General features: G+C 32.5%; 1 protein-coding gene across 5 annotated transcripts in view; it reads right to left on the reverse strand.

Annotated features, from left to right (window-relative positions):
- Positions 1-4481: 4481 nt before the first annotated feature.
- LOC134706706 (sorting nexin-13-like) overlaps positions 4482-15315 on the reverse strand; it is a 34490-nt gene continuing 23656 nt past the window's right edge. For all 5 annotated transcript variants that reach the window (XM_063565886.1, XM_063565884.1, XM_063565887.1 and 2 more), the window contains 6 exons: positions 15119-15208; positions 14741-14803; positions 11123-11268; positions 10599-10667; positions 8847-8959; positions 4482-8468 (listed from right to left, as the gene is read on the reverse strand). In XM_063565886.1, the coding sequence (XP_063421956.1) occupies positions 8203-8468; positions 8847-8959; positions 10599-10667; positions 11123-11268; positions 14741-14803; positions 15119-15208 (747 nt within the window). In that variant the 3' untranslated portion in view covers positions 4482-8202. The remainder of the gene's footprint in view (positions 8469-8846; positions 8960-10598; positions 10668-11122; positions 11269-14740; positions 14804-15118; positions 15209-15315) is intronic.

Below are 15315 nucleotides of genomic sequence, written 5' to 3' on the forward strand. Positions count from 1 at the left end.
GTAAGTAATGCTTGTATGATGTGTTTACTCATTTATCCTCCAGTGAGATCAGTCATGTGCCAAGAGTAAAAACCAAATGTTGTGCATTGTTTTATCCTGCATGGCTTAGATGTGCATTTTGTTTTTTAAATGTTTAAAATTAAGTTTGATATGTTTAAATTTCTTGTTTTTCTCTCAAAAAGTTCAATTAAAATGAGGATCTTTAACACAGATTTACTGATTATTATTTTTTTAACATTGAAACTAACATTTAAATTTCCTATATGTAAAGATAGTATTTTGTCAAATTAGACATTTGTTTTTCACAAAGTAAATGATATCTTCCAGTACAACTTGTAGTAATGTAACCTTTTGTTTGTTTTGTATTGTTTTATCTTTTGAATGTTAGTGACAGTGAATGACAGTTAAAACTGATATTACTTTCACTTTTACTTTGTTATGTTAGTTTTATATTCACTATAATTTATTTCTATCATTTCTAGAATGTTAATGACACGTCTCCTAATATCAAGTTTGCATAATAGATTAAAAACATAGCTAACAAACAATAACTCTTAGATCAAATATTGAATTAATTACTAAACTTTGAAAAAAAATTGTCAATAAAAAAATCCAAGGGTTTAACCTTGCATGGAGACAGATATGGCAAACAAAATTACCAATTTTTCTTTAATTTTGGTGTAAAAGTCTCATTTTTTTTTCGCTGACTGATTATTTAGGTTTCAAATTTAGATTTGGTTGATAAAAATGAAATAAAATGATAATTCTAATTTCAACACTGAATAACTAGATATATAACTTCAGTCACTATGTGACCTGATTGTGTTGTATCAGTAGTGTTTGTAATCTAAAGTTTGTTATATTTAAGAGTTATGTGGTAAACTGCAATGATGAGAACATATGATGTATTACTGTGTTTGACTTTCTCTTTAAGAGAGACAATTATTATGTCATTAGCAATGTGTTTGATTGAGTTTATATATAACCTAAACAAAACTTATATTGGCAACATTTTGTAGTACCTGAGTGACCATTCTTATAATGGAATGAGAGAGAGCACAACATTTTATATTATTCTGTACTTTTGTAGATAGCTCATGTCATTTTATTTATTGATTTAAAGAGCATCAAATTTATCATGTCAAACTGCAAAATAAATAATTATTTATATTAACTGATTTCTTTTGATGTTACTAATCGACAGATGTCTATCAGGTTTGCCATTTGACCTTCAGTAAATCAACAGTTAGGGAATATCAACTAGTAAAAATTTTATTTAGGGGCCAGCTGAATCTAGCCTCAGGGTATGTAGGTTTTCTGGCTATGTTAAAGACCCCCTAGGTGGCTTTTGAGGATTTCCTGCTCTTTGACACATGCCTAATTTCCATTCTCAATTTTATTTATTTAGCCATTTATAGGCACAATATTTTTGAAGACTTTGTAGCCCTAGGATACAGATTACAACAATTATCCCTTCTCTTTTGTACAATGGCTTAGGACAACACATTAGTTTCTGTGTAACAATGTGAATCCATGCCATGTTAAGTTTGTTGGTTACAATGTGAATCCATGGCTAGTAAAGTGTTTGTGGGTGACAATGTGAATCCAATGTATTTAGTATATAGTTACTAACCTTGCAAAGTTATGAAGTTTATTTGATTTGTTTACATCCTCGCCCATTAGTATTCTGTGAACAGACCGATGCATAAAACCGAGAACATATCTTGTGTAGGGCATCACATTAAGTAAAATGGTTTCACAAAGCTAGCTAACATTATTTGTCCTCATTTGCATCGAACACCTGTCAAATATTACTCTACTGGATGGATTTTTAAGTTGACATGTATTTACCATCTGACTGTTGAAGACTTAAGCCATATAATTCAAATGAAAAGATGAATAAACAGATGTACTAAAAAAGCATTCTTTGTCCCTGCTCTGTTCCTCATAAAATGTCAAATCAGTAAAAAGAATTAAGTGATCTATCGTGCAATATTTTGTCATATTGGTATGGACATGAATTCACATTGTCACACAGAAACTAAACAAGACATGGATTCACATTGTCACCCAGGAACTTAAAAAGGCATGGAGCCATATTGTCACCCAGAAACTAAACAAGGCATTGATTCACATTGACACCAAGAAACTAAACTAGCCATGGACTCAGATTGTCACCCACAAACTAAACAAGACATGGATTCACATTGTCACCCAGGAACTTAAAAAGGCATGGAGTCATATTGTCACCCAGAAACTAAACAAGGCATTGATTCACATTGTCACCAAAAAACTAAACTAGCCATGGACTCACATTGTCACCCAGAAACTAAACAGGGCATTGCTTCACATTGTCACCTAGAAACTAAACAAGGCATTGATTCACATTGTCACACAGAAACTAAACAAGACATGGATTCACATTGTCACCCAGGAACTTGAAAAGGCATGGAGTCATATTGTCACCCAGAAACTAAACAAGGCATTGATTCACATTGTCACACAGAAACTAAACAAGACATGGATTCACATTGTCACCCAGGAACTTGAAAAGGCATGGAGTCATATTGTCACCCAGAAACTAAACAAGGCATTGATTCACATTGTCACCAAGAAACTAAACTAGCCATGGACTCACATTGTCACCCAGAAACTAAACAAGGCATTGATTCACATTGTCACCTAGAAACTAAACAAGGCATTGATTCAAATTGTCACACAGAAACTATAGGCATTGATTCACATTGTCACCCAGAAACTAAACATGTCGTGGATTCACACTGTCACCCAGAAACTAAACAAGCCATGGATTCACATTGTCACCAAGAAATAAACTAGCCATGGATTCACATTGTCACCCAGAAACTAAAGGCATTGATTCAAATTGTCACCAAGAAACTAAACAAGCTATGGATTCACATTGTCACATAAACTAGACAAGGCATGGATTCACATTGTCACCCAGAAACTTAACATGGCATGGATTCACATTGTCACCCAGAAATTAAACAAGGCATGGATTCACATTGTCACGCAGAAACTAAACAAGACGGATTCTCATTGTCACCCAGAAACTTAACTAGCCAGGGATTCACAATCACCCAGAAACTTAACAAGGCATGGATTCCAGTGTCACCCAGAAATTAAACAAGGCATGGATTCACATTGTCACCCAGAAACTAAACAAGACGTCACCCAGAAACTAAACAAGCCATGGATTCACATTGTCACCAAGAAACTAAACTAGCCATTGCTTCACATTGTCACCTAGAAACTAAACAAGGCATTGATTCACATTGTCACACAGAAACTAAACAAGACATGGATTCACATTGTCACCCAGGAACTTAGAAAGCATGGAGTCATATTGTCACCCAGAAACTGAACAAGGCATTGATTCACATTGTCACACAGAAACTAAACAGGGCATTGATTCACATTGTCACCTAGAAACTAAACAAGGCATTGATTCACATTGTCACACAGAAACTAAACAAGACATGGATTCACATTGTCACCCAGGAACTTAGAAAGCATGGAGTCATATTGTCACCCAGAAACTGAACAAGGCATGGATTCACATTGTCACCCAGAAACTAAACAAGACATGTATTCTCATTGTCACACAGAAACTAAACTAGCCATGGACTCACATTGTCACACAGAAACTAAACTAGCCATTGCTTCACATTGTCACCTAGAAACTAAACAAGGCATTGATTCACATTGTCACACAGAAACTAAACAAGACATGGATTCACATTGTCACCCAGGAACTTAGAAAGCATGGAGTCATATTGTCACCCAGAAACTTAACAAGGCATTGATTCACATTGTCACCAAGAAACTAAACAAGACATGTATTCTCATTGTCACCCAGAAACTTAACTAGCCACCCAAGGATTCACATTGTCACACAGAAACTAAACAAGGCATGGATTACAGTGTCACCCAGAAATTAAACAAGGCATGGATTCACATTGTCACCCAGAAACTAAACAAGACATGTATTCTCATTGTCACCCAGAAACTTAACTAGCCACCCAAGGATTCACATTGTCACACAGAAACTAAACAAGGCATTGATTCATATTGTCACCCAGAAACTAAACAAGGCATGGATTCACATTGTCACACAGAAACTAAACAAGGCATGGATTCACATTGTCACCCAGAAACTAAACAAGGCATGGATTCACATTGTCATCTAGAAACTAAACAAGGCATGGATTAACATTGACTATTCATAGACAGGCATTTAGGAGTGTTCCATAAAAACATTCATGGGACCCATGGAAGACAATATAAATTTCCCACTTTGGTTGGATGGGAAATATTGTGTTGAACAGGTCTAAAATTTTACAGAACTCTAAATCACTTCTATTGGTGGACACTCAAAGTACGATCACTGGGTACCATGTATGTATGAAACAGCCCTTAGTCTTAACACATACAAAATAGAAACTGAAGGAAAACAAAGAAAACATTTGGCAATTTAATTTTATTTGTCAACATATAATTTAACAAGACGGAATGCAAATTGACTGACTTAGTACATGGCTGCATTAAGCCTATTTTAAATGTCACATTCTACAATTAATAATCCTACAAGACTGAATGCCAATTGACTGACCTATAACATAAATGTATATAGCCAGATAAAAATGCACTTTATATATTTTCATGGGTATCAATATTTCCTGGATGGCTGAAAACTAGCATATTCGTGGATATTTGATTTCATGGTATTGCAAATCCTATTGAAAATATGTTATTCATTAAATATTTGAAATCATGGTTCACCTGTACCCACAAATTCTAAGAAAATTGGTATCCATTGAATAATAATGATTCCACAGTAATAAAATTTTTTTTTTTTTTTTTTACCAATTTGAGTGAAGAAATAGAATTGGCAAGATACACCTTTTTTCTGCTATTAAATGTTCAACACAATTCAATCTAGCTATAAACATCCATGTTTACTGGTTCAATTACAAAATATAACACATAGTTTTACTTCAAAATCTGACAATAATACACAGTATTGCACATGTCAAGTTAGTTTTCCAACATTGATTATAAATACAGAAATTTTAGATCCCTCTTATCATCAGAATTTGGTGAACAAAAATGTATAAATGAAATTCCTAAGAATTCATCTCAGAATTAAACCAATCCACTGGTCTTTTATATAAATTGATAGATAAAGATCCTCTATTAAGATTTTATAATTATTTTTTTTTATGTGAAAGTGCATTTCCAAAACTGTTTGGATTTCATTTGATATATCATATGTATGGATCAAGATATAGCCAATCAAAGCTGAGCACTACCCTTTAATTGATCAATACTGTTATTTCAATAGAAACCATCTTTAAATATTCAAAAATTAGGTTAGCAATTTTGTATCATGTTATAGAGGACAAGGATCGTAAATGTTTTGATTCTTCAATATAAAACAATATAAAATATGTAGCAGGTAAAAAATTCAAACATTGTGTGCATGTAGTATATGTATAAATGTCATTTAAAACTGTAAAAAGAGAAATAAAATCAGCTTTTCTAGTGACAAATCAGAGTAAAATTGTCTGGTGAGTAAGAATGTCATTTTTAACACTGGGGTGACTAGTTTGCTTTCTATATATTGCAGACATTTCCCTTCAAAATTACAATGATTGCATTATAATATGGAAAACAAAGTGGATAATGATTATCATAAGAATGAATAAAAGACAACAGTGGTTAACCCTGTTAACATGTTAAAATACATACCAAGGGAAAACAGAAATCCGAAGTATTCTGAAATAATATGAACATACATCCAGTTCAGAACTCCTTATGATACCATTAACAGATACATTCAATCTAATTTTCAGTGTTAACTTTGAGGTAAAATAATTTATATAATTTTATGCCCCACCTTATGTTTTCTGGTCTGAGGGTCCGTTTGTCTGTCCGTTTGTCTGTCTGTCCGTTCGTAAATTTCATTTTGAAAAAGGGAAATACAAGACTAGCCTACTAAATCAAAAACATTTAAACTATTCTTTTGAAGGATGTTTGCTACGCACATTTACAACATTCCCTTAAGAACATGTACCCCTCAAATATTTAAAATAAATGCCCAGCGATCCCTTTATTTCAAATCACTTTTTAAATACTAAATCTGATAAAAAAAATCTTTTCAATTTTTGTCATTTCTACATATATTTTCCTGCCAAAAAAAAATCAATACTTTAAATGCTTGTCTCACAAAAACAACTGGACAGACTTAACTGCTTTTCTGTAATTTTTAATAAAAAAATGTATAATCATTTTCTATTGAAAAAATTAAACCATCTATGAAAATCAGCTATTCAGAATTTGGTAGAGATTAGAAATCAATATAACAATCAGTTTTTCTTTTGCATCCTTCAAAAGCATAGCATCATTTATACAGTCATAACAATCTAGTGTCTATTTGGACCTAATCCAAACCTTTATACAAATTCTGACAAATTTTAAACATGATTGCAATGTAACAAAAAAATCATACTCAATTAACGTATTACCCATGTTATAAAAAAAGTGAAATTCTTTTCAAATGAGTTGAATGTTTGTACAATAATGTTAATACTGAATTACTTCATAGTGCATGATTAGTATGTATGGACTCACTATCTGATTTATATAACAGAGATACTGTAGTGACATCAAATAGTAACCAAAGAGCCTTTATTGTATGAAAGGCTAGGATGAATGAGAAGGAAGAATAGGACTTTTATCTTCATGATATTTTCTGAGGTGAATGGACAAAACCTGGTCAAAAATGGTAATCAAAACATCAAACTCTAATGTGATCTCTAGCTTAACATTATACAATTAAGGAATTACAGTATTGTAGTTGAAGAGTTGCCATTAATGCGTTTTGATGGTGGAAAATGCAGTTTTACTAGCAAATGCATGGCAGAGCGAATAAAATTAATATTTGCTACTATCAAACTCAATTGATGATGGCAATTCTTCAACTACAATACTGTTACTCCAATTCTAATGCATTACAAAATGGAATGATACATTTAAACTTGAAGAATATCTAAAAATTGAAAATAAAATTAAATTCAGAGAAAAATTCACAAATGCTTTTGGCTCATAAACATGGCTAAACATGACGTCAAACAAATGACAACATTCAAGCTAAAGGTTATTACAAAGGTTTATAATTCAATATTTGATTAATTCACATTAAAACAGTGTTTATGGTGTAGGCCTCTGACAACTGATTTCTTTAAACCAGCATGAGTATTCTAAATATTCATTGTATGGTACCAATTATAGCTTATTCGGTAATACACTAAGGCTGGCATTTAAACCGAAAAAGAATTATACTTGGAAAATTTTCAAAAATTTGAAATATGCAGATAAAATAGATCAATGTCACAAACGTTTCATGCAAAATTAAACTTGATTCCAATTAAAAGTACACAACTCATTATTCATCAATATACATGTTTTATAATATACACAACACACTTCCCCTAAAATGGTAAACAAATTAATAAAGTGATGTAAAATGGTCTAAAAATAAATATTCCAATTCTTTATCATGGTTTTGAACTATAAATAATGAAGCCTACATTTCAATTGGCAAATAGAAGAAACCTATTGGTTCATCCCAGTTTATATCTTACTTGTAAAATTTAATAAATGATTATGTCCTGTGTGTGTACTTTTTTAATAACAACTGATACATGTAAATGACACTAATAGCAGCGTATGCTTTAATGAAAAATTATTAAAGATGTGCAAGAAAATGAAATTTTTGATACCAATATGTATGAATAGATCAAGGATTTTCTTTTTATCCATGAGACAGCAACCCAAGGACAAAAAACAACACAAACAATGGTAATTTGAAATGTCAACAGCTATGACTTGTGATTGCAGTTACGACACAATTGAAGATGTATATCACTGGGAGTGTATAAAATTACTGTCATAACAAACAAAAATACTTGTACTTCTAAAAAGCAAAACTTTTTATGAGCATACAAGGATTTTAAATTATTCCTTTCATAGATATCTTTTACTTTCTGTTTGCATTTCTAAATTCACCATAAGTTCAAAACTATGATACAGATATATGGTTTAAAATATTACATAAAAATGTGCAATAAATAAATAAATCTCATATCAACAAATTACTACAACTATCACAGCCCTGTATCACCGTTTTGTTGTCCTCTTACGAATACTTGAGTCTTTCATTGAGGCAGATTTTGCCATTTCTTCCTTGGCTTTTAATCGTGATGATCTGGAATGTAACTTACAAAATAGGTCTGAAAATTTGTTGTGTGGAAAAAGTGTAATTATAACACCTTCGAGGAACACATACACAAGTCTTCTATTTAATTGTCTATGCTGAAACATATCAAAAACTCTAGTCACACCCTTCCTTATTACCTCATGTCCCATTAATGTCTTCATATCATCTGTAAAACAAGAGACAATTAAGTTTATAAGTTAACTCAATTCAGTTTTAAAAGCTATGCATGATGCAACATTATGTATTAGAAATCAAATGTGGATCCAGGACTTTGAAAATTAGGAGGGGTTCAAACCTAGGCAACATGAGAAAGCAAAAAGTCTATGCATTTAAGGGAATATGTAGCTACATTTTTCAAGATCCCTCTAATTATTCTTCATGTACGAGTTGTATTTTTTTTGTGTCTTCATACCCTGGGAGCCATCTTTTTTTAATTTGACAATCTTCCATTCTCTAATCTCACTTTATTTGACAAAGAAATCAAAGCAAGTATGACAAATAAAAGAGTTAAAAATGTAATCTTTTATATCTTTACATTACTCACCAGAGACACTGCCTAACATTTTGGCTTTACACACAATACGTGTCCTCATTTTGGTATTGTGATCCCTCTCTGTTCTTGGCTCTGCCAGGACACCATCAGGCCAGAAAGCATCTCTGAAATGAATGGAAACATAATAATAACTAGATGTAACCCTACCCCCATTGCCACTAAGCGGCAGCCATTTCAAAACAATTTAACGCAGATCTATGAATATATATCTTTCTGTAAATTTTCAGTACATTTAGACTATTGTAAAAAGTTTCATATTTCTGCTGTTTCCATGGCAATGGCAGCCATTTTGAAAATTCCAAAGTCAAAAATATCATCTATAAATGTACCAGCTAACAATAGAATTAAGTTTCATTCAGTTTGGAGCATTTTGAAAATATTTTACATTTTTGCAGTTTCCATGGCAACGGTAGCCATTTTGGAAATTCCAACTTCAAAGATCTTATGCACTCTTGACAGTCAACAATCATATTTTAAAGTTTTATCAATTATGGAGCATTTTGAAATTTTTAAAATTTTTGACATTTTGGCTGGTGTCTATAGTTACAGAGACCATTCCAAAATTTTTATGACAGATGCTGCTTTGATACCTGATAGGGAACATACCATCAAAGTTTCAATGGATTTGACCTACCATTTTAAGAAAGTAAATGCCACTTTAAGGTTTTTAAAGAATTTTGACCATTTTTGCATTGTTTCCATGCATGGTAACAGCAGACATTTTTGAAATTCCTACGCCAAATTGCACATCTACCAATGTTGCTCATTGTTACTGTCAGGTTTTATTAAATTTTGAGCATTTTGATATTTTTGAAATTTTTGGTGTTGTTTCCATGTCAACATGATAGTTCCAATGATGGCCAAAATCATTCAAAACAGGTATATAGTGGGCACCTACAGTGTATCAAAATATATTGATTCTAAGTTAAAGCATCTCTAAATAATTCCCCAAAATTAAAAACTGGAATTTTTCACATTTGTTCCATTTCTATGGTAACGGCAGCCATTTTTAATGGTCTTAACACCTACTGCAACCTGAAATTTTGTGTTCCTCATTATACTTAACTATCATTAAGATTGGTTCCATTGGCTCTGAGAAACTGCCGGACAAGTAGGTGGACGTATAATAATAATAGTACATAGAAATAGAATAGAAAAAGAAACAGAGGAAAGCAATATGTCACCCGACATTGTCGATCGGGTGACATAATAATAAATACTTTATTTAAAGAGGGTGAATTCAGTTAGTAAAATACTAATCTCCCCTGATGCCCTCCGAATAATTCAAAATATACAATAATATAATATATACATTTACATACATACTTTTTATGCAAAACAAAAGGGGAAAAACATACAGAATAGGTTCATAAACATATTTTGTTAATGACAGATGTACAAGATAAATATATGGACTTTTATTTAATAGGTAAATTTTATTTGATAATTACATTTTTAGTTTAGAAACAAGAAATTATAAAAACACTTAACATTGCAAAATAATGTAGGCCAAACAGCTAATCTTTTCTATCGAATTAGAACCTACTGTAAATTTTATTCTCTGAAAACATTTAGCTAGAGCTATCTGCTTATTATTTTATTTATTTTCTTCTGTCATTTCCAGTACCATAATTGTGTTTGATACTTTGATTTTTATTTATTTTTTTCAAATGTGACCAAGATCAAAAGCACACATACATAGTAGGCTTCTTTATACTTCACTTTCCATTATTATATCTTTACCTTAATTTTTTGAGGTATTCTGCCATTTGTTCAGCAGATGTCATCAAGTCTACATGATCCACAATTTTCCTGAAAATAACGTTGTAATTCAAAATAAATATCTACGAGCTTAAACTTAAATCCTATTGTATCTACACCAAAATATTGAAATCAGGATTCCATTTTGAATTTTTTTTTACTGATGTTTCCTTTAAATTTACACTGATTTTTTTCAGGTGAAATTTGAAGTATGATAGGGGAAGATATTCATGACATGACAGGTGCCACTATTAGAGCAAGAAGAATCTGAGTATACCTTGAGTTTTAACGGAGTGGCTGTTGTCGTGAATATTTTCTTGGTTCTGTCATCCGTTTTTCCTTTGTCATGATCTATTTTTAATGTAGAAAACTGAACATTAATACTTTTCTTCTTGTTCAACAACAATCGACTTGTGATGTGAAAAAGAGCACTTATTTTTCCTAAAAGTCCTTTATCACCATATTTACAGATTAACAACATCATTTCATTTCTCTCTAAACTATACCTGTTAATAGTATCGCCATATGTGGCTTTTAACAACTGGCGTAATATAGGAATAATTCTCCGACGTAACCACTGATTTTTATGTTGAAGATCAAAGACTTCATCCATTAACAGTAACATAATTCTTAAAGGTATGTTTTCTCCTGCCTGTAGAAATAGAAAAATAAAATAAAATTTAAATCACCATGAATTAACTTCGTTAGACCTTCTTAATGCAGCTTGGGATTCAATTTATAATATTTAATTTGTAACCATAGGATAAATAGGCTTACATTACAGTCACAGATTATAAGGAGGGTTTGGTATCAGCATAAAAATTTAACCCTGCCACGAAATGTATGTACCTGTTCCAAGTTAGGAGCCTGTAATTCAGTGGTTGTAGTTTGTTATTAAATTATAATTTTTTTTCTTTCTTTGATTGCGTTTTAGTACATATATCAGGCCGTTTGTTTTCTCTATTTTGTTTTTGTTTAGTTAGTGTACCAAGTTAAACAAATCAAAGCGCTGTCAGCACTGTAGGCAGTTAACCAAAAACCAAGGCAAACATAATTATGAAAACTGTGGAAATGTTGCTTCAACTTTTTTTACAGATTTAAAAGAACAAGCATTAAACATTCATATATAATTGTACATTTATGTTCATTTAATGAATTAATCATTAAGGCAAATAATTCATATTTTATCAAGGTTTTCAATAGCAACGCACATGACCATGAATGGTCATGAGTCTTTCATGAGTCAGCAGTGGTACAAATTTGCAATGATTGCAGTTCTTCTAGTTGATCGTAATTGTTCGTATTAGTTGACTGTTAGTAGTTCAAGATGACTTTAGTACGAGCTTGTAAAAGTATGAATGGACTTGCTTCCCTGGAAAGAAAACTGAGTTTGTGTTGTACAGTACAAAAGTTATGAGACACAAATCAGACAAATGTTTACTACTACAGGGATCAATGGTGAGGTCTGACTGACCTGTCCATAGTAAATGTAAATGACTCCCACCTTCACCCCAAGTCCATGATGTCTAAGTTTGGAATAAAATGACAGGTGGTAGGGTCTAGCAAAGTGATATGCATATGTGTCGCCTATGAGATTGACCTTGTATGTCATTCAATCTTTTTTGAAATGACAAACAGGAATGAATATGGTTTAGGCGTTGGTATCTCAATCTTTTACAAGTTCTCAAAACATACACAAGAGGGTGTGGGGTGACCCAAGGGACTACCCCTATTTTTCATTTGATTTTTTATATTGTCCCATATATGAATATATATGGTTTATGGGTGGGGATCTCAGCCATTATCAAGTTTTCAAACAGGAGAGGGTGGGTGACCCAAGTGACTTCCCCTCTATTTCATTCGATTTGTTATATTGTCCAATACATGAATATATATGGTTGAGGGGTGGGGATCTCATCTGTTTCTAAGTTATCAAACAGGAGTGGGTAGGGTGACCCTAAGGACTCTCCCTATATTTCATTTGATTAGTTCTCATACATAAATATATATGGGTTAATTTAAAGGTGGGGATCTCAACAGTTTCCAATTTCCCTATCAGGTGACTACAGGGACTCCCCCTATATTTCATTTAATTTAGAGTTGGGGATCCCAACTTTTTCAAAGTTCTTCAACATGAGGGGTAGGGTGACAACAGGGACTTCCCCTATATTTCAATTGATTTGTTATATAGTCTTATACATGAGTATATATGGTTAATAAGGTGTGATGATCTCGAATGTTTCCAAGTTCTCAAACAGGAGGTTGTACAGTGACCATAGGGACCCCCTTATAATTCATTTGATTTGTTATGTTGTCCCATACATAAATATATACTATATTGTTTAACATTGTGGATCTCGACCATTATAAATTCTCAAACAGAAAGGGGTAGAGTGGCCCCACGAACTCCACCTATATTTCGTATGATTTGTTATATTGTCCCATACATGAATATATATTGTTTAGGGGTGGGGATCTTGACCGTTACCAAGTTTTGGTCATTTTTGACTCTTGTGGATAGTTGTCTCATTGGCAATTATACCACATCTTTTTTTTTTATAAAAGAAACTTCCAGCTATTTTAACTGACCTATCAAAATTGAGAAGAAAAAAATACCCCTTGAAATTGCAGTAATATGTTCAACTTGAAAAGCATTTAACATGCATTACCAACATTTATCACTGATAAAAACAAATATACTGTTACCAGGAACATATAACTTGTTAGACAATCTGTTCCCAGCTGTCACAATGTATTGGATTTTCACATTAAAATTGGTGTACAAAATATTTTCTGCTTTTTCTTCCTTTTACATATGTCTTTTGGTTTTCAATTCTAGTGTTTATATTTATTTACCATGCATAGATGCATAGATGTATTTTGTCACCTGTCTGGATTTTTTTAGTAGCCAAATCCGGGATTACCCTTATCCGCTTCCAGAATCGGATCCGATATTGTAATCTTGCGGCAGCCATTTTGGTTTCAATGTTGTTTTTGACAGATAGTGAGATACGATTTTACTCGGATTTACACATTATTTATCGGCGATTTCATGTATAAAGCTAGCGGTTGAACAAATTGAACATCGCTGTCATTTATAGAAATGATGAAAATAAGTTTGAGATCGTTTATTAGGAAACTTTGGTAAAAATGCTTGCAAAGTTATTTTTTTACATTCTTTCAAGGTTCGTCGGGCATGTCGTGCGTAGCTAGTAACCAAGTAGAAAGTCCGACTGCAAAAGTGGAAGGTAGCAGACCTCGGACCACCGCTAATTTGAACCCCTGCGTCCAAATTGAAAAGATACGAAATATCGTCTTCTTTTAAATTCAAAATTGCCGCCATCAGCGTGATCAGTTGAACTTAGTATACGTAGTTGACTACGTATTGACGACAAACAATATTCCTACGACTTTTGCAATTTGGGAAATCTTAACCACTTGTCTTTAGAGATTTTCGGCGATTAGATATTTCATACATTTGTTCTTTGACATCTTAGCCAAAAGCTCAGGGGATAATACACTACAGACGGTTTCCTAATGTGCTATACTTCCTATGTGCAACTTCAAAACTTTTGGGAAAATCGACGATCATTTAAGGTTTTTCTGGTCATATTTTTTGTAATCCAGAATGAAAAGTATAAAAAAACTGTCCAATAAGTTACAAATAATATAGTAACCAGCTAGATGATAACAATGGCACGTATTTCAGCATTTATTGGGTAGCACACAAATCCAGGGTGCTCGCATAAGGCAGCTTAACTGCCTAAAAACAATTGAAATTTCTAAAGTCTTTAAAACTATTTGTCTTAAAATCTTTCTTATTTTATACAGTCTTCACCTATCCTAAGTCAAGAAACCTGTTATTCAGTGGTTGTCGTTTATTGATGGGATTAGTGTTTAGTGTTTCTTGTTTATAGTTTTTTATATAGTTGTTTTCCAGTTACTATTAATTTTTGGGCCCTTTATAGCTTGCTGTTCCTTGTGAGCAAAAGGTTTGTGTTGATTTCTGTACTTTGATTTATAATCTTTTACTTTTTACATATTGTGACTTGGATGGAGAGTTGTCTCATTGTCACTTATACCACATTTTCTTATATCTCTTAGGTCACATTAATCTAACTTACGGCCTGGTCTATACTTGCTGCAACTTTTCCACTTTCTAATTTCTCTCTGTCTCCCAAAGAATCCTAAAATATTGTTACATAAATTATCGACTCAGATATGTCTTGCCTGCTGGATGAAGTTCAGAAAAAGGCAATCTGATGGACAGCAATACTGTTAATTAATAAAAAGTTGCTTGACTATGACACAGAGGACAGCTTGTCAAAATAATCATCGAACTGAGATGTACCTACTAACCCTTCTATAAAACTTATCAAATACTGATATATTTTGTCTACTTATACACAGCAACATAAAAACAAATCCCAAAGACGACAGAAGTATTTAAAGGTAGATCTGTGAACCAGTGATTAATCTACTTGGAGACATGTGTTACTTACACTCCTGAATTTCTTTCCCAGTCCATCAACAATATGATCTGGTGCCATGGCTCTCCCTGCAGTCCTGAGAGGGTTTACTATAGTGTCCATCTGCAGAAGACAATCAATGAATTTGTTAATGATTCTTGTGTTACCAAGATAACTTAACTTGAAAAAAATCAAACATTAAAATCATTTATACCTGTAATGGTAATCTT

This window comes from Mytilus trossulus, chromosome 2 (genome assembly GCF_036588685.1).
Source record: "Mytilus trossulus isolate FHL-02 chromosome 2, PNRI_Mtr1.1.1.hap1, whole genome shotgun sequence".
In the NCBI taxonomy this organism is placed as follows: domain Eukaryota; kingdom Metazoa; phylum Mollusca; class Bivalvia; order Mytilida; family Mytilidae; genus Mytilus; species Mytilus trossulus.